Below are 26,347 nucleotides of genomic sequence, written 5' to 3' on the forward strand. Positions count from 1 at the left end.
AATGTATAACCAATAGGAAGCATTTGTAACAAGAATTCATTTATTTTGTAGTGTCTGAATACGGAACTGAAAGAAGAGAATAACAAGCATTTAGAAAACTGTATTTTTACATTGTATTAATATTTTGTACCCCTGAAGAAGGGTTCCTTAGAACCCGAAATGCATTGGGTTATTTTCTTTGTTTGACATGAATATAATTTTGGTTAAAATCATTTTTGTGAAAAATCATTGTATATGTACCAAGCACAGATCTTGTAATTGTCACATACTTTGTTTTCATGAGAATTCAACACATTCTTTTTGATGTGATACAACATTTTCTTTTTTCGAAAGAATGAAGTGAGTACTGACGTTTATTTGAGGAAGTAAGCTGATAAAAATAGTGATAATGTGATATAACTTAACAGAAACCTAAGGGACCTTACGGTTGAGCACCCAGCAGACTTAGTCTACACTAGGTCTACGGTAACACCCTCTACGCCGGAACCACAGCCAAACTTCAGAAAAGACTCCAACGCATCCAGAACGCCTCCGCACGAATCATCCTGGACATCGCCCGACACAGCCACATCTCCGGCCACCTGAGAGACCTACACTGGCTCCCCTTCAGCAAGAGGATCACGTTCAGACTCCTCACCCACGCACACAAGGCCATCCACGACCTGGGCCCCAAGTAACTCAACAACCGCCTGACCTTCCACACTCCCACCCGCCAGCTATGATCAACCAGCCTCGCCCTCGCTGCCGTTCCACACATCCGCAGAGCCACCACCGGAGGAAGATCCTTCTCCTACTTGGCAGCCAAGACATGGAACTCCCTCCCCATCCACATCCGGCTAACCCAGGACCATCTCTCCTTCAGGAAGAAACTCAAGACCTGGCTTTTCGAGCAGTAAAGTACCGCTCTTCCCCACCGCCTTGAGACCCCTCCGGGTGAGTAGCGCGCTTTATAAATGTCCTGGTTGATGGATTGATTAGGTCTATACAGCCAAGGAAAGCGGACACAAGTTCAAGCAGCCACCCAAAGCAAGCATGTTATCTTTAATTGCTGCTCTTTGCTGTGTAGCTGACACTGCATGCCCACAAATCCAAAATGGAACCCTGAAACGGAGGAGATGGTCCCCGATGGTGCACTCCTTAGCACACAACACATGTTAGAGTATTCCACCTTCCACTTTCACATCCTGGTTCAGGCTCCTATCATGAAAGCAGATGAGTCGGCTGCAGGGATGTGTGTAGAGTCGATGGCAACTCAGCGGGCGGCAACTAGGTGGGAGCTGATGACCCCTCTGTGAGCAGACTATTCTACTCCAAGCGTGAGGGCCAAACCAAAAATTGAAGAGGAGGCAGGACAAGCACTACTTGTAGAAGGGGGCCCCTGACCTTGCACAGTAAAACTGCACACCTTAGCATGCAGTTTGTCTCAGAGTACCTCCCCTCCAAATTCCAAGTTCAAAGGTGTGCTGGGAGTGTCAATTCTATGTTTAGGTGTGCTGACACATACTTACCTAATATAAACAACATTAATAATATCAATACACATTAGAGGAAAGACTTGGTTTGAATCTGACTGGCACAGCCTTGTACCAGTTTCAGCATCTCATGAGATTACATCTTTTGGTTACGAATTACTCAACATCCACAAGAATTGATACAGGTTGCTGTTCTGCTGGTACGGCCTTGCTCAAAAACGTTTTAGGAAAAAAGTTTCATTCAAGAATTAGTGCTTGTGGATTTTTTCCTCCTACTTCTGGGAAGAAATCTGTCAGCTGTGGCCAACAGAATATGAGGTGAACACCCACAAAGTCATAACTTTGTCGATATTTATAAATATTCCAAATGATTCATCCTTCATAGCTGCGACAAAATTGTAGTCCTTATTAAAGTTTAAAAACCTGTTCAAATATGGATTCCATTGCCTGAACACCCCCGAATCTTAAAGTGATGTTGGGAATGTGTGTTCTCTGCATGAAGAGGTGAAAGCGTGGTTTTATGATAAAATGCACAATGTCAAGTCTCAGCAGCACGTGCCAAGGTCCATTTATATTGATGTATCCTTCCAGTGAATTTATGGCTAACTGTGGATAGATACAGGGGTGGACAGGCCTTTTATTCCATTGGTCATTTCCAAGGTGAGCCGGAGCCCTTGCATGCCGGGCCGCCACTGGTGCCTCAATCACTTCACAGCTTCCCCAGGTTATTTGTAGCAGGCACAGGCCCTGTTGGGATACACACTAGAGACAGGTAAGGCTCAGACAGATATGAGCAGGAACTTTTAACACAAAGGAGCTATGCATTAAAAAGTCGGAAAAATACAGATGGAGAGGTCAGATTGCAGTTTGGAAATGCGTAAAAAACGTATGTTTGTACCAAACTTCCAAGGCAAACCACGCCTTGGAACGCCAAATTCCCAGTCCTTCTGTAGGATTGATCATTGTAGAGATAGATTTCTGCTCTAGTGATCGTAATCGCCACGCTTCTATATGGGTTGACGCCCGAATCGTCGACGTCAGTTCTCTTTGTGGCTACCAAGCAGGCATACATTTAAAAAAACTAAATAGAGAATTTACCTTTTTTCACTAGAGACAATCTTGAGCTGTTATTCCACGAAACCCTGCTTCTATGGCGCTTCGACGTGCTTTGGACGGTGCGCCCAACTCATTTTCAGAGGACCCTTAAAAGAATTAACGATTTTGGCAAAGTAGTGTTGTGCTGCTAGTTCCCATTAAAATCACACTGTCTTCTGGGGAGCTGTAAACAGGATACCTGGCGGCACAAAACAGGTTTTCTAAGTGCGTTCTTTTCAGGTCAGAACAGCCCAGTTTCCGTTTGCCTGGCTGCTTTTATTTTATCCCGGAGATGCTTCAGCCATCCAAAACCGAATGAGTCGCGTCGTCTCTCTGGGCGAAACTTTACCTGTTATATTGTGTTACTTTGCAGTGCTTTGTCTGTTTCCTATTGCCTCCCGTTGCTGGCACTTAATCCGCTTTCATTTGCAGCTATTTTTACAGAAACCTCCTTTCTTCAAGTGTTTTGCTCTTCATAGCTCTGTAGGTGAATCACACCAGGACAGTTATAGGAACATTATGTGGGGCCTTTCTTAACAGTGTTGTCTTAAAGATTTTTCGGGCCCCAGGTAAGACATCATTTGGGGCCCCCTGTTCGTCATTTTACTGCCCATTTCCTGCTAATTAAAGCCTGTTTGTTGAAAACAAACTATCAGAATTTGGGTTCTTACAAAACAGATGAAATATGTCTTTCTAGAGCCCACAACAATTCTTAAGATGTCCCTGGGCAAAGAGAAAGGGACTCAGAAGTAGAAGTGGGTAGACAGGAGAGAGGATGAGATATGGAAATCGACTGTAGCGAGCTAGATATCAATGGTTCTTAACCTGTGGTCCGAGGGCCCCTTGGGGCCCATGATGACTACCCAGTGGGTCCCTGACTGCTAGAACATTAAATAATATTAATAGAGAAGTAAAGAATAAATATACAAGGAAGCAAAATGTAGAATTACATTTTTTTAAAGTTCTGCTAATGTGAAGAAATCTCAAATTAGAAGCTAAAAATTAAGTAAGTATCCTCAGATTGATGCATGGGAGCAGTGCAAGTGCATCAAAATAATATAGTATTGATGATTAGTGGCTGCAAATGAATTTAGAAAAACCCCGGCCTTCCGATTAAAATTAATATCTTGATTGTTTTACATTTGGTCATGAATTATTTAATATTTAATTATTTGTGTATTTGCTTGATGAATTTTTGTTTATGTATATATTGTGTATTGTTTTGTAGTTCAAATCATCTAAAATGCTTAGGCGAGGGTCTTCAGCATCCAGTAACTATCACGTGTGTGTTCCCGAACTCCAAAAATGAATCAGTGGGGGTCCCCCTGGATGATGGGGCCCAAGACAATTCCCCACTTTGCCCATGCCTTAGAAAGTCTCTTTTTCGAAAGATGATTGCATTCACTCCTGGGAGAGGGCATTTGGGAATTCAGTGGTTGTAGAAATCTGTTTACTGAAACTAACATTTTATAGATATATGCTCTGGCATGTTATAATACATAAGGAACTGAAGGATGTCCATTTGCGTTATTCTACTGCATTGTACTGCATTTCAATATCATTAATATAGCATCTCACACCCTTCACGAGGCACCCAAGTTCTTTTTGTGGACAATTTTGGACCATGTGTGTGAGCTCACTGGGATGAATATGGAAAGTTGTTCTCCCCCCAGTCGGATAAAAAATGCCATTGCCTGCAACTTCCTGCCCTATGATATGGCGCAATTAGCCGTCAAAGTGAGACATATGACTTTTTGATTTATTGCCAGGTGCGCAGTTCAACCCAATCTTTGGAGAGTAAGATCTGAAAAACTCGACTCAAGGCTTTTAATCATCAATGTGGCAAATTGGACTTTTTAGAGCACAAAAAAAATAGCTCAATAACTCAGTGAGTTAAGTGCTCACTGCTGAAGTCGGTGTCTCTCTGAAGGTCAAAGGTTCCAATTCCAGCATGACATGATCAGCCCTTTTTCAGCCAATAACTTGAGCACCATTACATTGGGTAATAGAGAAACCTGTTCTACGAACTGTCAAATGTATGACAGCAATAAATAAAAACAAGTAATTATTTTAATTTGTTGAACCAACAATACTGAAAAACATTATTTTCTCGATCACCTTTTTTCTCTTTCTCTTTTTTTCTTTTGCCTATCGTCTTCATCTGCACTGTCTCTTCCCCTTACCTTTGTAACTTTACTTTATCTGTCTCTCATGGTCTCTCTGTTCCTTTTGACCCTGCATCATGCTTTTTAGGTCAAGCCTCTCACTGGTTACCAGGGTCGGATTGGGACAGAAAAAAGGTCTGGGCACCAAATAAATGTGGCCCCTATTAGTAAATTAGATAGCTTAAAAGTGTCCCATGTTTGCAAATTGGGTCGATTTTAAACTTGTAAAGACACACTATATAGATATTTTGCAAGGTATGGCAGACTGCATGGATTTGAGTTTGCTGCAGGCAATGTTTATTTTAATATTACAGAAATTAAGAGTAAAAACTGGCCTAGCAGACCATAAAACATGCCCACAAACACCTCAAAATTCAGCCCACTCACTGGCTTGCCACAGCAGTCCAACGGACACTGTCAGACTGCCGAAATACCAGTCCGACCCTGCTTGTTGCAAAAGACTAAAAGTCAGCTTTACAGACTCTGACAGTGGGCATAAAGCCCATCCATTGCTTACCATTGGTTGGCATTATTGTCATTCTCATTGCTTGTTTCATTTTCAATGACTTGCCTTGTCCATCTTATGTTTGTCCTTCCCCTGGACTATTGCCTCTTCACTTGTGTCCTTCCACTGCTCACTTTTCACATCTCGTGCTCACGTGTTTTCCAGATGTCTCCGTTGTAAGGTTCTCTCCCCCTCCTGCTTTGTCATTCTCTGTCATTTGTGTGCTTCTCCCTGCCCCAATGCTCTCGTTTGTGTGCTTATTTCTCTACCCCACCTCACGCTCCAAGTTGCTCTCTCCTAGCCATGTGCTTCTTTGACATTCTCTCCTTCTTGTATCTCTCCCCCTCGCCCTCAATATGCTGCCTTTTCCCTTCCACTCCAACCAACTTCCTCCACTACCCCCACCTACAATCACATGTGGTCCTTTCTTTTAATTAGTAATTACACGCTTAAAAAACTTGGGCCTCATGTACAATATTTTGACACACAGCAGTGCAGCAAGCCTTCCTGCTGCGCTGCAGTGCGTCAAAATAAAAGGACAGGAATGCACCGTATCTGTGGGTCCTGGGCTCACTGTGCCACTGGAATCAAGCTATCCTGGCTGAAGAGGGGTGAAATCCCGAAGCCGGTCCTAGGATGCTTGTTTCCGGTCCAGGGAAGACCTGGCTGAGCAGTTCGGGCTGGACTGGTACCATGAGGCACAGAGTCAAGACTGATTTGCATATGGCCAGGTCTAAACTGGGGTGACATGGTGAGCAAAAGAATGATGGATTTAACCTAGATTTCTTGACAGGGGGTGAATGTTTTGATTTGTTCTGCATTCCGTCCATCCTTGTGTCATTTTTCAAGCGTGCCTGCACTGAGGGGACAATTGTTTTTGTGCAGGAAGGCACACCTTTCTGCATAAAAACAATCATTAAAGGCATGTTCCTCTTACTACTCATATTTTAAAAGTCAGCACGCGTAGAAAGAAGAAAATACGAGGATAATTAAAAGTATTCCTCCTCGTTGAGCCTCCTTATGCCTTCCCAGTAGGAGCTGGAACCATAGCTGAATATGAGGACAATTATGCTATGCTGAATGATCTTGCCCCGACCGAGGAGGCTCCATCGCCCAATAAAGTATATGCCTGAAGGTGGGTGTTTTCAACGATGTACATATCGTCAATAATGCACCTTTAGCACGATGTTATGTTATGTTATGTTATACTGAATTTGTAAAGCGCGCAGTTACTCAAAGTATCTCAGCGCTAATTCCAAAGAGAGCCCACACACATAACCATATAAAGAAGAGACGAAGAAAGAAAAGGGCTCAAAAAAGCAAAGTTTTTTATTTCTTCTTGAACGCAACAGGGTCAGACACCCTCCGGAGGGCCAGAAGGAGCTCATTCCAGGCAAGACCTGCTTTGCGGGTGAAAGAGCAACCACCCAGCCTGTGGTGATTGAACCGAGGGTTCTGTATTAAAAGTTGGTCAGAGGACCACAGTTGCCTGGAAGGTTTATAAAAGGCAAAACGCTTCTGAAGATAGAGCGGGCCCAACCCATACAGAGCCCGTTGTACAATGGACAGCATCTTAAATTTAAGACGAGACTCGAGAGGGAGCCAGTGCAGGTGGCGAAGGTGGACCCGCACACTCTGCCTGGTAGAAAGTCCTAAGAGGAGTCTCGCTGCCGCATTCTGGACTACCTGCAGCTTCCTGGTCAGATTGCCCGGGCATCCCACCAGGAGAGCATTGGCATAGTCCAAACAGGAGAGGATCAGGGCCCGGACAACCGTCTCTTTAGCACCAGTTGGCAAGAGGGGGAGAAATTTCCTCAGAATTTTCAGGGTGCCAAAACATGTCCCTGTTAACTTTTTCACTTGTGTCGCAAAATTTAGGTTTTCCTCGAACCAGACCCCCGGATTTTTTGCGAGACCCTTATCGGACAGAGGAAGTCCCTTATCGGACAGAGAAGTCAGGCGGCCACAACCTAGGTCTGAAATCCACAGGAAACGTGCCAAACAAGAGAACCTATGATTTCTTTTTGTTGCACTTTAGCTGTGCATTATCCAGCCAGCGGAACACAGCTGCAAGACAGTTCTGTGCCATGCTGACCGAGTCTTCACCCAGTTTCCAGGAGAACAGCAGCTGCGTGTCGTCCGCGTAGGCCATCACCTTAGCCCCCAAAGACTCCGCCAGATAGACCAAGGGAGTCACATAGATGTTAAACAATAGGGGGCTAAGTGAGGAGCCCTGCGGGATGCCGGTGGACAGGGAGGTCGGCGCCGAGGCGCCGGGGGCAGCCAAACTTACTGTGATCTATCCTCCAAAAAGGATCTAAGCCAGCACCAAGCTGAGCCCGCAATGCCAATAGCTGAGAGACAATCAAGAAGGAGAGAATGGGGCACCGTTTCGAATGCCGCTGAGAGATCCAGCATTACCAAGGCTGCTCTCCCGCCGGCATCCAAATAGTCACGTATGGCTTCCGCCACCTCACGCAAAGCTGACTCCGGGCTGTAAGAAGCACGGAATCCCAATTGCGCCGGATGCAGCAGACCCGCCCTCTCTACATAGTTGGTGAGCTGAGAGGTAACTGCCTTTTCTCAGACCTTCGCCAAACTAGGCAGGAGCGAGATCGGTCGATAGTTGGCGGGAAGCAACGGATCCAGGGTTGGCTTCTTAAGCAGAGGCAGTATGAGAGCCTGCTTCCAGGAGAACGGAACGCAGGCCTCGCGAAGCGACTGATTTAGCAGGAGGTTGACTTCCGGATTGATCGTATTAGACAACTCGGCCAACAGCCTAGCCGCGCAAGGATCCTTGGGGGAGCCCGATTTCAGGGCTCCAAGGATTCTGCGTGAGGCCAATGGGTCTATAGGGCTAAAGGCCGAGAGAAAATGGACAGAATCCCTCTCCGGACAGTGCGATGGAACAGTCTGGGTCGGTTTGGAGTTAGTCAGAAAGGAATCTTGAATGTCCATGATTTTATCCCTAAAGTGTTTTGCCAGGGTGTTGCACCAAATGTTAGAGGAGGGAACCTCTTCCTCCTGGGCACGGGGTGTTACAAAACTCTGCACAATGGCAAAGATTTCCCTGCAGTTGTTATTCTTGGGTTTGCAATTTGGTGTTAGGACGGGTGATCCCTTCCTAATACTGAATTGCAGCTGTAGGCAAAAATAGTTTTGTGACCAAAATGTGGTTGCAAAACATTTGCATTTTACCACCAACTTCAAGTTGGGTTAACCCTTCGCACATGGGAAGAGGTCTCCAAGTGTCCTCCTGCCTTTTGTGAATGGTATTAAAAAAAAAAATTTCGGAGAGAGAGAGTGGTCCCACGGACCACTGCCTGCTCTTAAAAAATCAAAAGAAAAAGTTTTTTTTTAAAGCACCCATTTTCCTTCAAGGAAAATGGCCTGCAGAAAAAAAATGATTGCTTTATTCAAAAGCAACCACGGACATGGTGATCTGCTGACCCCGGCAGGCCACCATCCCTGTGATTTTAGTGATTCCTAATAGGTCACAAATAGCGACCTACCTCATTAATATTCATGAGGTGGGTTGATTTGTGACTTCCTAGGAATCGCTAAATGAAACTCATGGAGTTTCATGCATTAGGAATAGAGATTACCTAATTGCGATTCACAGAAATTCACAATTAGGTAATCGCTGTTCCTAATATTGATACATGTGGCCCTTGATCTTTTAGGATGTTTCATAGTGGGTAAAAATGGATGATGGACAGCTACTTGAAGAAATACAGATGATAAGAGATAGGGTAGACTGGTTTATATAAAACCTTAATTTACTCCTTCCTTGCTTCCTTGCTGCCTTCTTTTCTTCCTTTCTTCATTTTTATAAGTTGTTGTGTGTTTTTGAAATAGGAAACATGTTTAACCATAATCAATCAATCAATCAATCAATCAATCATAACACTTGTAAAGCGCACTTCGTACCCGCAAGGGTCTCAAGGCGCTGGAGTGGGGGTGGGGTGCTGCTACTGCTCGAAGAGCCAGGTCTTGAGAAGTCTTCTGAAGGTCAGTAGGTCCTGGGTTCACTGTAGGTGGGCGGGGAGGATGTTCCAGGTCTTGGCGGTGAGGTGGGAGAAAGATCTGCCACCTGAAGTTGTTCTTTGGATGTGGGGGACTGCATCGATGGCGAGGCCGGTGGCGCGGAACTGGAGGGTGGGGGTGTAGAAGCTGAGTCATCTGTTGAGGTATGCTGGCCCGGTGTTGTGGAGTGCTTTGTGTGCATTCGTGAGGAGCTTGAAGGTTATCCTCTTGTTGAATGGGAGCCAGTGCAGGTCTCTCAGGTGGGGTGTGATGTGGCTGCGGCAGGGGATGTCAGGGATCAGACGTGCAGAGGCGTTCTGGATGCGTTGTAGCCGTCTCAGGAGTTTGACCGAGGTTCCTGCGTAGAGGGCGTTTCCATAGTCCAACCTGCTGCTGATGAGGGCCTGAGTGACCGTCCTTCTTGTTTCGGTGGGGATCCACTTGTAGATCCTGCAGAGCATGCAGAGGGTGTTGAAGCAGGAGGATGAGACGGCGTTGACCTGCTTAGTCATGATCTCTCAGGTGGGGTGTGATGTGGCTGCGGCGGGGGATGTCGAGGATCAGACATGCAGAGGCGTTCTGGATGCGTTGTAGCCGTCTCAGGAGTTTGACCGAGGTTCCTGCGTAGAGGGCGTTTCCATAGTCCAACCTGCTGCTGATGAGGGCCTGGGTGACCGTCCTTCTTGTTTTGGTCGGGATTCACTTGTAGATCCTGCAGAGCATGCGGAGGGTGTTGAAGCAGGAGGAGGAGATGGCGTTGACCTGCTTAGTCATGGAGAGGGTGGAGTAGACGATGACCCCTAGGTTGCGTGTGTGGTCGGTGTGTGTTGGGGCTGTTCCCAGAGTGGTCAGCCACCAGGAATTGTCCCAGGCCGAAGGGGTGGATCCGAGGATGAGGACCTCCGTCTTGTCCGAGTTCAGCTTCAGTCGGCTGTCCCTCAACCATTTGGCGACGGCCTTCATTCCTTTGTGGAGGTTGGTTTTGGCGGTGTGAGGGTCTTTGGTGAGGGAGAGGATCATACAATGTGTGTACTTAAGTCATTCGCTGGAGTAAATTTGAGGCATAATTTATTTGAAGAACTAAAATAGAATCCATAACAGTTATGCTTTGTGCGTCGTTCCAGGGAAAATGTAAAAACTGACAGGAAATGTTGATATCTCCTGGCTCCTTTTGCTTTCCTGACATTTTCAGAAGCAATAATTGATACAATAAAGCAAATGTTGCCTTGACTTTTATTTTTATTTACATGCTAACTAAACTCTTGTCACTTTCTGATAATTTGACACAGCATGTATTAAGTATTCGTGCTTAAAACACTGCTCCTGAAATGATAGAATAAAAACTTATAAGCGTCCCAGGCAATACTCTACAGTGAGAATGAATAAATGATTGCAGTGGCTAGGTCGCCAGTGTCTGCTCCAGAATTTAAAGGGTGAATATGAATGGAATTTATGTTTCTGACAGCAGATGCATCTGGGGATGGTTTACAAAGCCTTGTTGAGGGGAATGACTGATATATTCCTTCAGTCCAAGGAGGGAGGCCTGCGTTGAGAAGCTATCACTGAAAATGTGATGTGTCTGAAATCTGCCTGATGTCTGATGGAATGAAGAGAGAATGTGAGAGAGAGAGCTGGAATTGAAGGATGCCTACTGCAAGGCAGATGCTTTGCATACTGTGGTCTATCCATGATGGGACAGGGCTGGAGGTTGATCACAGAGCCGGAGTGGGAGGGGGACATTAGGTTCAGCCTGGACCACTAGAGTACCAGTGCTTGGGTTGACCTGATCCCTTCACTATTTTGAAAGGCAGAATGACCCACACCTGCAGGGGAGTAGGTCCAGAAGTGTCAAGGAGGAAAAGAACAAGACTTGCAGTCCACCATGAGGACCTCCAGCTGTGTTAGTGGTTTGAGTACTGCCCTCATATTCTCTATTGAAGAGACTCAGCAGTTAACTGATTTGCTTGAAATATATTTGTTCCAATCGAGAGTAAATAAAGGATTGTGCCCACTAAAGGCATGCAAAGATGTAAAATATGACTGTGGCCCTAATATTATCTTCTGTAAACAGGGATTTGCATATCACTATACTGCCAGGAACCTTTGTGAAAATAGGAGCTACATACAGATGGATTTGCATCATGGCTCCAAATATAGGGAGTGTTGGGGACAAAAAGTTTTAACCATACTTTATCCCAGAATGGAAGCAGCATTATGTTTTATTTTGTGTTAAGGAGATTTATAAAATGTTGGCATGTCACAAAGAGGCCTAAGATCTTATAGAAAACAAAAAGCGTGAAGCGTGAACTCCTCATGGTACCTATGAGATGAAAAGTTCCATCTTCCCATATTAAATAAGAAGTGTGAACTCAATATTAGGTTTTCGTGGACCGAATATATATCTTGGTTTCATTTCTGGCCTTTAAAAGACGATATGCAAAGTAGTGCAACGCCACAGTAACATTTCTTGTGTAATTGGATTAATGAAAACTAAAGTAGAATAATAGGCCTGGAACTCATATGCCAAAAAAAGCTGAATTTCCTGTTGTTGACATCAGAGCCATTTAAGTCGTGACAGCTCAAAGAAATGATTTATGGATAGAACATTATTGCCTGGGATTTCAGTGCCCTGAAAAAAACTGGCGTAGGTCTGATCTATTACTGCCCAATTGTTATGACTTTTTCAAATAGGACGTGGAAACTACCGCCGAATACCAGAACTGGATATTGACTACAGCGAACTTCCAAATGAAAGCCCCAAATGACTGATGGTGAGAAGTATGCAGATGTCCAAGGGAAGCAGATTCAGCAGTCAATAGGAAAAGCCCAAACATCCGCTCAAAGTGATAAGTCACGAGGACGTCTTGAGAATGGACAGGGCACGAGGAAATACACTTTTCCTCTGATTGAGCAATCACTGGGAAGATTTGTAATTTATATTTTGTTGCATGTGAGGGACGTCACCACAACATGCTGCCTATTGAGGAGTTCACTAGTAAAAATTAATCCTGCAGGCATATTAAAAGCGGTGGACAATATTTGGAGAGAAGGTAGGAAGATCAGACAGATGAGGCGAAAGGAGACAGGGCAGTGTCCATAGCGGGCATTGGGCGTTGCCCTGGGAGGCTAGAAGGGTGGGGGTCGATTTTGCAGCTATGGGGGCCGTTTATTGTTACTGGGGGCTGGAATTGCAGCTGTGCTACTTTATCAGCTCCTAGTAACACAAGCAGGAAAGGGGTTGGTCCGTCAACTTTGCCAGGGCTGCTTTCGGTTCCAAGTCCTGCCTTGAAAGGAGAATAAAAACAAAAATGTGGAGCACGACAGGCTCCAATAAACTTAAAGTAAATGCAGTCATGGTGGTGCTGATGCACTGCAGATGCACAGATATGGGAGAGACGGGCCTCAGCGTACACAATTGGGTTATTAATTGTGCAGGAGGACAGTTCTGCACAATAGGGCCATCTCTCCTTGCTGGGAATCAAGCACCCCATTGTAGCGCTTGACTCCCTCAGGGAAGTGAAGCAGAGCAGTCCAAGACCTATTCAGAGGAGGTGTTGTGGGCTAGTAATCTTTACTCTCCGGTACACAACAGCAACACTCAATAAACTATTTTCTAGTCAATGTTTTTTCTTCGAAAAAAGAAAAGTAAATGTATTATACATGCGCTACTAAATATTACACAATAATTTACAAATATATACAGATGGCAATACCTTTGATGACATGCTCAAATCACATTTGACCCCTAGTGGGTCATGAACCTCAAAATCACTATTCCCTCCGCACCTATATCTGATGAAACATAGCAAGATAAGCAGGTGTCATTTTGAGAAAAAGAAGGCCTGCTGGCTTTATCAAGGGGTCCACATCAGTACGTAAAGCAAGACTATTGGCATGTTCATGGAGTCGCCACATTGATATGTATAAGGCAAACCTATTGGCTTTGTCAAGGGCTCATCATAATATTAAAGACAATGGGCCCAATTCACAAAAGGAATACTAACTTTACTACTCCTGAATGCCCTTTGTGAATACCGAAAGTCATAAAGTTAGGATTTTTTCTCAGATTACTTTTGTGACTCAGGCCCAATAATTGCATGTTAGGTTTTACCATTAAAAACCAATAGACCTAAGAATCATAGAGAAATGCATTCATTATTAATATAATTGTTGCAATCATCATTATCAATACAAGTATTTTAAGTAAAGCATTTTGAAAACAATCACAAAGATGTGTCAGAACCTTTTATTAACCACTGCAAGCCCCATAATACAGCTATGGAACCGAACACTAAGGGCTCTGCACTCCCAAGCTGAAAAGCAAAACCGCCAGCTTCAGGACTACTTGAAGACAAGGTAAACAGTCTCCCCAGATCATGCATCCGAGGACCTAGGAGTCATAGGGTTAATTTTCTTTAATGGTTCTGGGGTGGGTGGGGGGGAGTCAACTCCTGCAACCACCACGATGTATTGAAGACACATTGATGGTGCACCAGCTCATTTGGGGTAACCTAAGAAAACAAATAGCCAAATCATTTGCTAAATAGAGCCCCACAGAGCAATATGGGTGTTGGTGACCTTGCGCTGCATGTGTTTCTCTTTGGGTTTTTTAAGAGCACCCTTAGCCATGCACATCATTGGGTAAGCAAAAAGTATCCTACTCTTGCACTGGCCAGCTGGCCACCAGCCTAGACTACACTGTCTCATGGCTGAGCGGGAGCTGGCATATTCATTTCCCCATCAGCGTCCTAATGGGATTACCAGGAGTGGGATACTCAACCACAGTAAAGGTCCAAAAACAGGGTGATCAAAAGCAAACAATTCGAACAGAGTAAATGGGCAGAACCCACTTGCAACACTGAGGAAATGGTGGGAGGTGGAATTCGGTGCATCCATAGGCAAGACAAAATTTCAGAGCAGCACAGTGAAATGAGCACATACAAAGATTAGGAGAAACAGCAGAGGCAACGACTATGCAATGATTCTTTCCAAATTGTCTCATAAAAAGTAGCATTTTCTTTTGACTCTACAAACTCTGAAAATACAAAAGAATGCATTATTTCAGTCTCATAACACTATTTTTTTTTCTAAATGCTGCATTGTATTCACCTAAAATGTTTGCCTTCTGTCCTCCTGCTCTTCTGAATTTGTTTTTGTTGGCATTAGGATTCTGTGCACTTTCCCACTGCTAACCAGTGTTAAAGTGTTTGTGCTGTCTCCTTCAATCATGATAACACTGATCTACATCTAACTGGCACATTTAACTTACCTGTAAGTCCCTAGTAAATAGTATGACGTACCCCAGCCCTGCAAATTAAATGCTACTGTTGTGCCAGTAGAACACCTTGAATCACACACTAAATTAGCGTCTTGAAACGTGTCTCAGGCCTGTCACTGCAGCCTGAAGTACAGATTTAAACTGCCATTTAAACCTGGAAGAACAACACCTTTGCCAGGCCTAAACTTTCCTTTTTAAAATACGTATAAGTCGCTGATAAGGTAAGCCCTTAGGGCAGAGTGCATTGCATTTAAAAAGTAGGACTTGTGTATCTAAAGATTACATGTCTGGCAGGGAAAAACTCAGAAAGTGGTATTTACACTAATAGCCCTTAATTTACACACCCTGGGTACAGGCAATACCATTTACTAGGAAATTACAAGCAAATTAAATGTGCCAATTAGATGTATGCCAATTTTACCATGTTTGAAGGAGAGAGCACAAGCACTTTAGCACTGGTTGCCAGTGATAAAATGCACAGAGTCCTAATGTCAACAAAAACGAATTCAGCAAAATATGAGTGAAGGCAAAAAGTTTGAGGGAAGACCAACTAAACATGTCAGGTCTAACACAACATATCAGGATAAGTTACTAAGCCACACTGTATGCAATTCGAGGTCTTGTTAATACAAATACACATTCTTCAATATTTCATAACAATGCCTGAGATTGGAAACAATCCAAGAAGCTAAATAATATAAACACAAGAGTAATGTTTGCAACCAAATCATTTCCAGTGGTGAATGGAAAGTGATGAAGATACAGGGCCGGACTGGCCATAGCGGGCACCGGGCAATCCCCTGATGCGCCGCACGGTGGGGGGGTGGGGGGGGGTCGTTTTTGAGGCCCCTTTTGGCTGTTTTTGCAGCATAGCTGCAAAATCAGCCCTGTACCAAAATCGGCGGTAAAGCAAAGAGCTCGGCGGCACCTCCAACCCCCCGAGTGGGGGAGGGGGGGACCGCCCGGCACTTTGCTAGGGGCGGTTGTGGTTCCCAGTCCGGCCTTGTGAAGATAATGTCGGAGATGTGAGACAAAGGGGAGCACTTCACAATATTCGTCAGCGTCTCAAACCACCTAAATGATAATAGCAAGTTTGTATAGACTGATGTCAAATTAGCATTGAATAAATAAAGCTGGAATATACTTACTTGTGTTGATTTTCTGAAGGGAAATATGCTTTTCCAGTTGCCTCCGAAGTTTTACTTCCGCCCCGTATTTTCCTGTTGTTCCATTGTCAGCCAGGATAAAATGGGAATGCATGCTGTTGAGAACGGTCAGTTTGCTCAGAGGGTTCGACATGGTCTGATATGGCCGTACTACCTGCAAGGGATTGGGATGAAAAAGACAGAGAATAAACAAAAGGAAAGTTTCACTCTGAAGCTCATTAAAAGTATTAAGAGGTGCCAGGCCATATGAGCGAACAAGGCGGTTGCCAAATAGAGTGAGACTTCAAGTAAAAACCAATTGGCTCTGATTGTAAGCCTTGCTACTTAATAATAGCTAATCTAAAGCCATAGCATACAGAAGCTGATTGTTAAATCTGCTCTCTAGATAACTCAGGTCCAGAAGTACGATATTGTTCAAAGTCGTAGAGTTTGCATCTACGTAGCAGGATAATTGGCTTGAAAAAGCTGTTTACTTTAAAGTGCAGTACAGCAATAGGCACTGCCTAGAATGACAATGTTTAGGTTTTTTATGCCTTTCTTGAATAAATTGTTGCTAAAACATTGGGCAAAGGTCAGGTCAGCAGACGTATGTAATTCTGTGGCTGCTGCACTTATTATAACATGTAAAATTATTTTTAAACATATTTACTCAACTATCTCACTGAAAATTCCTTTTGACCATATCAGTGGTTAGTACGTGTTAGATTTAAGGCTTAAACTCTAGCCTAGCCTAAACCCGGTGGGTGGTCAACCGACCAATGCATACGACCTAGGGCCACTCATGGAGTGTGGTTGGCCACAGGCCTGGCCGCAGATCCCAATGCCCCTGTTGATGGCCAATCCATACCACGCATGGCCTTTAGCCACACACAGTGTGGGTTTGGCTGCAGGGACTGTGGCTAAGTCCTGCACCCAACCCACCACTGATTGCCAACCCTATGCCGCTCACGCCTTTGGCCGTATCTGCATATGGCCAAAGGCGTGCGGGCATGGGGTAGGCAATCAGCCAATGTGCTGCCATGTGCGGCCATGTGTGTTGTGGGGCTAGCTACAGGGCTTCTGCGCCTAACACACAAAAGGTGGCTAACTCCATTTATACAATCCCCCCACAGAGACTCAGCCCACTATTTTGTTTTCAGTTTTTTCTTAGAGCTTTAGGCTGTATGCAGCAAGAAGTTAGCTGCTTTGCCTGGCAGGCAACCTAGTCCTGCGTTCAATCACCTTGGGCACCCAACTCTCTGCAATGCATGGCCTTTGGTCTTCAACTAGAGGTTCTGGCCAATCCCCTGTGGGCGCCCATCCCCTCCCGCATGACCCCCTTCCTATAAAATGTCCTTCTACACCAGTGGAGTAGGTCCCCAGGGCCACTGGATTGCTCGAAAAGGGGGCTCTTTGACCCCTTCCCCTTAAAACATACATACAAAGTGCGTCAACACCTCGTAAGCGCTATATAAATGCAATTATAATACAATACAATACATTAGCCCCAGGGAGTGGGGACCCCAGGCCTTTCAAAAGTCCGGGGAGGGGGGCCACACACACCCCAACTTCAAAATCACTGAAGTCCAAGGTGATAGGGTCTGGGTGATGTGGTCCCTGGAGCCTATCAGAAGCTCAGGAAGGGTGCTGCAATCCTGCCCAAATGTAATACCTGTGTTTACCCCCAGAAGCCCTAGCCCAACCTAGGGGGAGTTTATTTCAAATGGGTGGAAGACCACCCTTTAAAAATATTGTACCATGGATCCATAGTACCATTTTTAAAGGAAAAAATCATTTTAGGGCCTGGGGTTGGTGGAGAGGGAGTCAGGGTCATGGAGTCATGTTATCTCTGTTTTGTAATCTTTTTACAGGAAAGGAGCACTGAGTCCCTGGGTCCTCAAATGGCTGCTAAAATCTTTGTAAATTTTCCGGCAGCCAATCAAATCTTTTGGTTAGATCCGTCAGTTCCGTGGATCCTATGCCACATAATATGTACGTTAATTTGAATTTTTTAATGTCTTAAAAATTACAGAGAGGATTTCACCAAATCACTAAAAAAGCAAACTTTCTAGATCAAGATCTATCTTCCTGCCAAATTTGGTGTATTCTGTTCAGTTTGTGGTATCGCTATTCAAATTTCCTATGAAAAATTGCATGAAGAAAATGTATTTTAGGACCACTTATTTAGCAAGACCCGCTTGAATGGTCACACCAAAACTTTCCAAGAAGCAGAGGTAGATGATGTTTTGTTTGGAAAGTTTAGTGATGATTCATGAAACGGCACTAAAGTTTTCAGCAACCCCCAAAAACTTTTTCCTATTGAAATGAGAAAGCATTGGGGCATATTGAAATTAGACACAGTAGTTGCAAATGTGATAGGAAATCATCCATGTGTAAACTTCAGAAGAGCTTGCAATTTGGAATATAAATTGGTGCACAGTCATTTCAGCCCACAGAAAAAGAATGGGATGAATTGTTCAGGTTTTTGAAGTGCAGCCAAGGCAAAGCTTGTAAAAGCGCTTTAAATATGAAGGAATTCACCACAGCAAATGGCCAGAAATGGAATATCAGGCAACACATCATATGTGAAAGCAAATTAGGAACATATTTCGAATTGGGTCCGCTATATAGACGATATATTTGTGGTGTGGACTGACAACGAAGACATCTTGCTTCAGTTTCATGAATGGCTAAATGCGAGGATGGCTGATATTAAATGTAGCCTGAATCATGCCCCTCAAAGGATGACATTTCTGGATGTTGAAGTTTATGTTTCTGAAGAAAGTCTGGTTACAACACTGGCGTGGGTCTCCCTTCAGTTTTTTTGCTGTTGCCTCCCAAGTTTTTGCTATGTTTTTGCTGGTCTAGATGCTTTGGGCACTTTGCCACTGCTGTTCAGTGCCAAAGTGCAAGTGCTCCCTATTGTAAATTGTGGTAATGGATTAGTGACTCCATGATCGGCTTATTTGATTTACTTGTTAGACCCTAGTACAGTGCACCATGTGTACCCAGGGCCTGTAAATTAAATGCTGATGGTGTGCTTGCAGCACTGATTGTGCCACCCACAGAAGCGGCTTGTAAAATGTGGCTTAGGCCTGCCATTGCAGAGCCTGTGTGCAGTCTGGGACTGCCATGTCGACTTGGGAAGTGTTCCCACTTGCCAGTCCCTAAACCTTCCCTTTTCTACATGTTAGTCACCCCTAAGGTACCCCCATGGGCATGGTGCAGTGTATGTAAAAGGTAGAACATGACCTGATGTGTGTGGCATGTCCTGATAGTGAATTACAGACAATTTCGTTTTTCACTATTGCAAGGCTACCTGTTCCCATAGGCCAGAATTGGCAGTTTGATTATAACATCTTATAATCCTAACTGACTCAGGGAATTAGGTAGAAATTTGAGTTTAGTATGCTTGAACTCGGAATGTTAAAATACTATCCCTGGGCGGTAAATTCCGTTCCGCTCGCAGAATTTGGGTAATTTTGCGTTACGCGGAGAACGCGAAATTGCCCAAAATCCTGCGCAACTTTGCAAATTTTTTGCTTGTTCGCGTTCTCAAAATGCATGTTTCGCAAGATATTTCCCCCCGAGCACGCAAACAGCAATTGCGAACAGGAAAAAAACATTGCAAACAAGCAATTCCGAGTGTTCGCGGAATTTCTGCGTGTTCGCAGAGATTGTTTACGGTTTCGCAGAGATTTGCATAACGCCATACGCAAAATCCACCCACCCCTATGAAATACATCTTTTAGTGAAGGTGGTTTTTACTTTCTGGGTTTGAAAATACCACTTTTATGAAGTATATATTTTCTTGCCTAACCATCCAGCATGCCACTGCTAGGTCTGTGTATTCCATGTCTGGTTTGTGAGTGACAGGGGCTGGAGAGGTCCTTGGCTCCCGCAGTCTGATGGTCAGGGCTGGGCTGAGTAGGACCTGCATTGAATAGAGGGTGGGGGGGCGGAGACTTCCTTTCACTGACCTGAGCCCTCATAGAATCTAGAGTAGGAGGAGGAGATTTCCTTTCAGCTACCTCAGCCAGGTCTGCTTTCGACAATGCTGTCTCCAGCTCCTGCCAGGAAGCTGCACAGAACTGGGTTTGGCTGGGCACAGGCACCATCTGCCTTCAGAGGACAAAGGATTTACTGGTATAAATATTGGGGCTCAAACCCCAGAACTTTAGATCACTTCTGGGAATCAAGACGAACCTTTGCCAATGAAAAGAACCAAGGAAGCGGAAGGAGGAGACTACCCCTGGGCTGTTTGCTATTTCTGGGGTTGGCATGCAGGCATTACTTTATTTGCCAAGGAAAAGGACTTTTGTGAACTTTTCATAATCTTGAAGAACAATCTCCAAGGGCTTTAAGTGTGCTTGTCTTTTGCCTGAAGTCTCAGGAATACAAGACTTCACCACTAGTTCACCTGAACTCCCTTGCTGAGAATGCTACCTGCAGAGAGGAGCCTACTGTTGTTTGGGCCCTCTGAGAAGACTCCATGTCGCTGGGAGCTGGAAGTGCGATGCAACGAGGAGAAGCGTGTCGCCACCGCTGCAGTTGCTGGTGCTGCGCCGAAAAAGCCCGCCGCCGCTGCAGCTGTTCGCCGTCACATCACCGACGAAGCATGTCGCATCACCGGAGAAGCGTGTTGCCGCCGCAGAGGTTGCCGTTGCATCACCGGAGAAGCGTGTCGCAGGGCCTGTCGCGGCGCAGAAGTTACCGAAGTCACCACACGGACATCGGGCATGAATGCATCACATCCAACGTTGTCGCATCGCATCAAAGATGCCATTTTGTCGCATCGCACCGGATCATCACATTGCATCGAGGCACCATCTTGTTGCATCGTCACCGGGCCGCAGCAAGAAATGACGGATCAACTCCCCAAACAGTAAGGAAGCAAGCCTCAACTCCCCTGCACAGCAGTAAGAAACCGAGTGTAAGGAATGGCGCATCAACTTAACTGCAACCCTTTTGTTTGTTTTGCGCGACGCATCTAAGGTAGTTTGAGAGTAAAGTGTTGCATTTACCATCTACATTGAACTAAGCTATTTTCCACCATTTTAAAGTCTTATTTTTAATTACAGTATTGTGGATTTATGTCTTTTGGTCTTGTGTTAAGTCTTGTAAAGATTACTTATTTTTCGAAACAGGTGTAGTGTCCATTTGTAGTGTTGTCACTATATTACTGTTTGGGTTCACAAACGCTTTACACAATGCCTCTGAGATAAGTCTGTCTGCTTGTGCCAAGCTATCAAAGGGGTGAGCAGGTGTTATCTAGGAGTGTATCCCCCTTAACCTGACTAGAGGCAAGGGTCCCTATTTGGACAAAGGTACCTACCTCTACCAACTAGAGACCCCCAATTCTAACAATAGAAATAAAGCACTTCACTACACAAGCCACCATCCATGAAGCTTTTGAGGATCAAGCATAACTGCTCTTTTAAAGACAAGTACATCTCCCATGCAAACAATACGCTTGATCAGCTAAAAGACCATGGATACCCAAAAAACAACTAAAAATGCCATGAAAAGAGCCTGGTGGACACCTAGGGAGGCCCTCTTACAGAAGACAGAAAATCACCCACAGATCGTCCAGTGTGTGTGACTACTTTTCGTCCTAACACTTTAAAAAAAGTTATTCATTCAAATTGGCACCTGGCCCAGAACATGGATACTTTGTTTTCGCAACCTCCTTTGTTTGCCCTCAAAAAGGAAAGCAGTATTGATAATCAAGTGGTCCATGCATTGTTACCAAGAACAGCACTGAGGAACATACTGCATGTGCAATTATGTCTACAACCAATGACGGGCCACCACAAGTGTGGCACTTGTGTATGCTGCAACCAAACAATTGAAGGCGCTCTGTTTTCACATAAAAATGTGAACTGGAAACATGGCACATTTACTAATTGTAAAACAAAAAATGTGGTCTGCTGAGTTTTGAGCCCTTGCCCTAAACTTTTTATTGGTAAAACCAATCAAGCGGTATGACAAAGGATAACACAACATAAATCGAGAATCCATAAGAAGGAGCAGACGGCTCAGTTGGCGAACTATTGAATCAACAGCAATGACATGGAAAAGGACTTACGATGGACCATAATATCTAAGATTGAACAAGACCCACGAGGAGGAGATTTGGATAGAAAACTAATTCAAAGAGAAGCCTTGTCAATTGTAAAATTTAATACAGCAGTGGATGGCCTCAATGAGTTATCTGAGATATCTAAATTTTTGTTTTGCAACAAATTACCAGAAATGCACAATTCCAGTAACGGTTAATGATGCAACACAATTAGCTGTTTGACCAATAAATGAAAGTCCAACTCCAATAATAATTTGCTTATAAATTTTTATAATCAAGTGGACTCTTCAGATCTACCTCCCTGCTTCATGGACAATTTGGTTTTCCATGTTCGATAGTTCCCAAATAAGTATGCGCCGTGGTTTACAATTGGGACAATATGTTTTTTAAATAAGTGTTCAAAGTTAGGGACACATCCAGGCAGAGTCACCCGAGTGACCTTTTGGTAGGAAACAAGCTGGTTCCAGCACCTTAACTGTGTGAAACGATATCACCCAGAATCCTTGAAAAAGGCGCAACCCAGAAGTTGAAATAGCCTGTTGGAAATTAACATATTGTTATGACAAACACACGCCAGCCGATGAAAGATGTCATCATGCCCGGATAAGCCAACTAAAAGGTATGAATGAAAAATAGGAGTAAGGAAAGTACATCACTAAGCGTGCCTCGTTAGTTGGGTTTAGGATCAGAAATCCGCCAACATAAATGCGTTACAAAAGGGGATGATGGATGGAGCGTTTGAGCAAATCAAACACTCACCCCCAGTCAAATGATCTGGGTTTAATCCATCACCATTCTTTAGCTCACTCTGTCACCCCAGTTCAGACATGACCATATGCAAATCAGTCTGACTCTGTGCCTCATGGTAACAGTCCAGCCCAAACTGCAAAGCCATGCCTTCCCTGGACGGGAAACAAGCATCCTGGGACCGGTTTCGGATTTATAATACTCATCAGCCAGACTATCTTCAATCCAGTGGCAAAGTGAGCAAGGGACTCACGTCTGAGCATACCCTGCCAATTTAGGGCGAACATAGCGATACAAAAGGGGATGATGGACTATATTGTGGCCGACCCTGTTACAGCTAGGAGCACATGAGGGAATAATTTTTTTTCTTGCCAGATTATACAAAAAGTTAGAAACCTGTGTGCGCTACGGCACCAAAGGTGAATGCACCCCGAAATTTAGGGTTAAACGAGGGATTAGGCAGGGCTGCGTATTAGCCCCCCTTCTTTTTATATTGTTTATTAATGAAATTGACTCCATTTTAAAAGACGTAAACGCTGATGCCCCTAAAATTAAAGGCATTTCTGTACGAGTGTTATTGTATGCTGATGACGCTGTCCTGCTTTCAAGAACACCCTGCGGACGACAGTGTCTAATTGATAGATTTTCTAACTTTATTAAGGATAGAAAACTTTCTATCAATAAGGGGAAAACATACACAATGACTTATGGGGCCAGAAGAAAAACCTCTAATGCCTTTTTTATTGAGAGTGAATACGTGCTAGAAGTAGATAAATTCTGCTATCTTGGGATAACCTTCTCGAAAAACAAAAAGTGGACTAATGAATTCAATAATATTAGTAAAAAAATGGCGAAAAACGCACATGGTGTTTTTAGATTTGCGGCAAAAGTTGGTGACAGACGCACAAGGGATATGCTTCATATCTATCAAGCTAGATGTGTCCCCATTGCAATGTATGGAGCTGGGGTATGGGGACACACGCGCTCCCATAATTTGCAACTGGAGCAGAACTCTTTTTTCAAAAAATCCTATGTTTACCTCCTTCCGCTCCGACTGAGTTGATTCATCGGGAATTGGATATCCATTTTTTAGATGATCTACTATCAATGAGGCCATTAATGCTATGGTGGTCGATATGGCTTCAGGAAGAAAAGGCTTTTAATAGATCTATCATAGAGGATTGTTTATCAATGGATAAATCGCACAATATCCCGTGGTTAAAATATGTTGCCGACTGTTATTTAGAAATATTTAATAATAATGTATTGATTGACCCCAGTCCCGCAACTAAGATATCCAAAGTTGAGCTGAAATCAACATTCCTGGCCCATAAAGCAAGGAAACGGGCCTCAGCCTATGGATCTATGTCCACAGTCATGTTTTACAGTAAATACAACATGAATGAAGGTTTTCCAGGCTACTTAGCCATGGTGACCAGGCCATCCTATAAGTTTGTGCTAACTAGACTGAGGTTTGGCGTAGCACATCACTTAGTGGCTTTGCCAAACCTTAAGAAACATCCAACTGGGCCTTGTCTGTGTGATGGCGTTACCAAACAAAGCACTTTGCACTTTTTATTGATTTGTAAACTGTACATGAATTTTCGATTATAATTTATCCGAAACCCATGTTTGTCAAATATGGTATATGTACTGTTAATCAGGCGATGAATTTGTTATTTAAACTGGAGTCTGACGATATCTGCTTTTTTACTGCCACCTTTTTAAATTGTTCTATTAAGGCACGTAAAAGTATGCTATTTTAGGAACACTGTCTGTATTTTATGATATCTTTTTTATGTCCCGAATTTTGTAATATTGATATTATATATGTTTTGTGATTTTATGGTCATTTTTTATGTGCCAAATAAAGCTTCATGAATTGAATTGGATCTGAAACGCGTCGACAGCTTACTATCCAAAAAAGTGAAATGAAAAGGAATTCACCCCTTGTTGTTTTCAAGTATAGAAAGAAATGTAAAATATTAAGGAACCTTGCTTTCATGCTCGGAACATGGTGGGGATGTTGTGAATAGTGCACGGTATGGTTGTTTGCCCAAATGAAAGGCTCAAAAAAGTTAACTCAAAGAAAGAAACCTAGGGACCCATTAGTATGGCGGCGCAATGCTAAAAATACACATTGTGTACTTCAATACACAACGTGACAGGCACCGTGCGGTGCCTGTCACGTTGTACAGTGAAGTGCAGGGGGGTACCATAGGTACCCTCCATGCGCACCCCGCATAACCCGGAGTCCCTGGGGGCCTGCAATGGGCCCCCACAAGACATTCCCGCAAGCCTTTCAGTGGCGGCGTTGCCGCCACTGAAAAACATGTCACTGCCTTCACCCTAATATGGATGGCGGTGTCTAACAGACACCGCCACCATATGAAACCCTTTTCTGCCCGGTCAACTCCTTGGCCGGGCGGAAAAGCGGCGGACGGTCTTTCCGTCTGCCGCGGCCCCCCACCATAGTAATATGGCGGGGGAAATGGGTGGCGGGCGGATCGCCACCACCCGCATGGCGGTGGCAATCCGCCCGACATCCTAATGGGGACCCTAGTTTGGTTTTACTGTCCTGTTGTCTCATTTATGTGTATATATGTTTTGTCATTGCCCAGAATTTGTCATTAATTGTTGTATGTCATATGTGTTGTTTGGGTCATTCTTTATTTGTTATTTTAATTGATGTTAGAGAATATTATGTTTATAAATTGCGGGTGTGGATTGTGAATAGCGTAATGTTTGTATAAATTGAGAATTTTTGATAAATTAATTTAAAAAACAAATTCTTTCAAAAAATACATTTGAAATTATAAAGAACGATTTTTGGGTCACATTGAGTCATTTTATGTGTGTCCTATTTAAAGAATTGACTAAAAGAATATCAGTATTGGCTTTTTGTTGTTGTTTATCACTGTGAAGGTGGTCTCCGGCCAACACCTTGGAGAGGGGACATAGATCCTCTTGCAGGTGAGGGTAGAGATTGACTGTTTTGTGGGTGTCCTTGGGGGCATAGGATGTCCATAGGATGCACAATGACAGTGCACCACCTTTTTGTGGTGCACTATCAGTGTGTCCCCTGATGGTTTCTTTGCCTTTGTACCCATGTCTATATAATATGGCACGGACACAAAGACAGAGAAATTCCCTAGTTTGAATGCAGCCTCGCCCCCATGCAAATGAGAGTATGTCCTCTCGAGATATCGTTGGCCTTCACATGCACCAACGCTATCAATACAATGGAAGGTGTTGCACAATCATCTGAGGCCCTTTCTGTAATAACGAAGTGTCTGGGGGTGCACAAAGTGGGTGCAAACGCTGGTTGCAGCCACCAGGGCATTTGTGTAATACAGCCCCAGAAATGTCTACAGACATGACCCTAACCCTAGATTTGCAAATGCAGAAAGTCCACCATAAGGCATAGTTTACATATTTGTAAATCACATTCATGACAGGGAAATTCTGCCGCATGGGAGTCTGTGATTCAGAATGGAACATTGCTGTTGCATATATTTTTTGGCGTGCATAAGTTGTAGGGCTTGAAGACTGAGACCTTAAGTACACATTTTATTTTGTCCTCCACCTTGGGGTTTTGCGATCTGTTCCAGGCACTGAGGATGAGGGGAATCGTGGGGAAATTGCAATGTGATACATGTTGAACTTACTGTATGTTCGCGCAAATTGAATGTCAACGGACTTCGATGAAATACTTGTTGCTCTAATTGTCAATTTCCCATTTAATGTTTCCCCCACAGAACAGACAGCAACATCTGGAGGAAAGCTTGTCTGTCGCCTGGTGAGTGAAGTTTTACCTCAATTCAAAAAGTGG

The 26,347-nt window shown here is 44.0% G+C and overlaps 1 protein-coding gene across 1 annotated transcript in view; it reads right to left on the bottom strand.

Annotated features, from left to right (window-relative positions):
* TRPM3 (transient receptor potential cation channel subfamily M member 3) overlaps positions 1–26,347 on the bottom strand; it is a 979,327-nt gene that overhangs the window by 747,754 nt on the left and 205,226 nt on the right. The window contains exon 6 of the mRNA XM_086963586.1: positions 15,690–15,861. Within this exon, the coding sequence (XP_086819712.1) occupies positions 15,690–15,861 (172 nt within the window). The remainder of the gene's footprint in view (positions 1–15,689; positions 15,862–26,347) is intronic.

This window comes from Lissotriton vulgaris, chromosome 3_1 (genome assembly GCF_964263255.1).
Source record: "Lissotriton vulgaris chromosome 3_1, aLisVul1.2, whole genome shotgun sequence".
NCBI classification, from domain to species: domain Eukaryota; kingdom Metazoa; phylum Chordata; class Amphibia; order Caudata; family Salamandridae; genus Lissotriton; species Lissotriton vulgaris.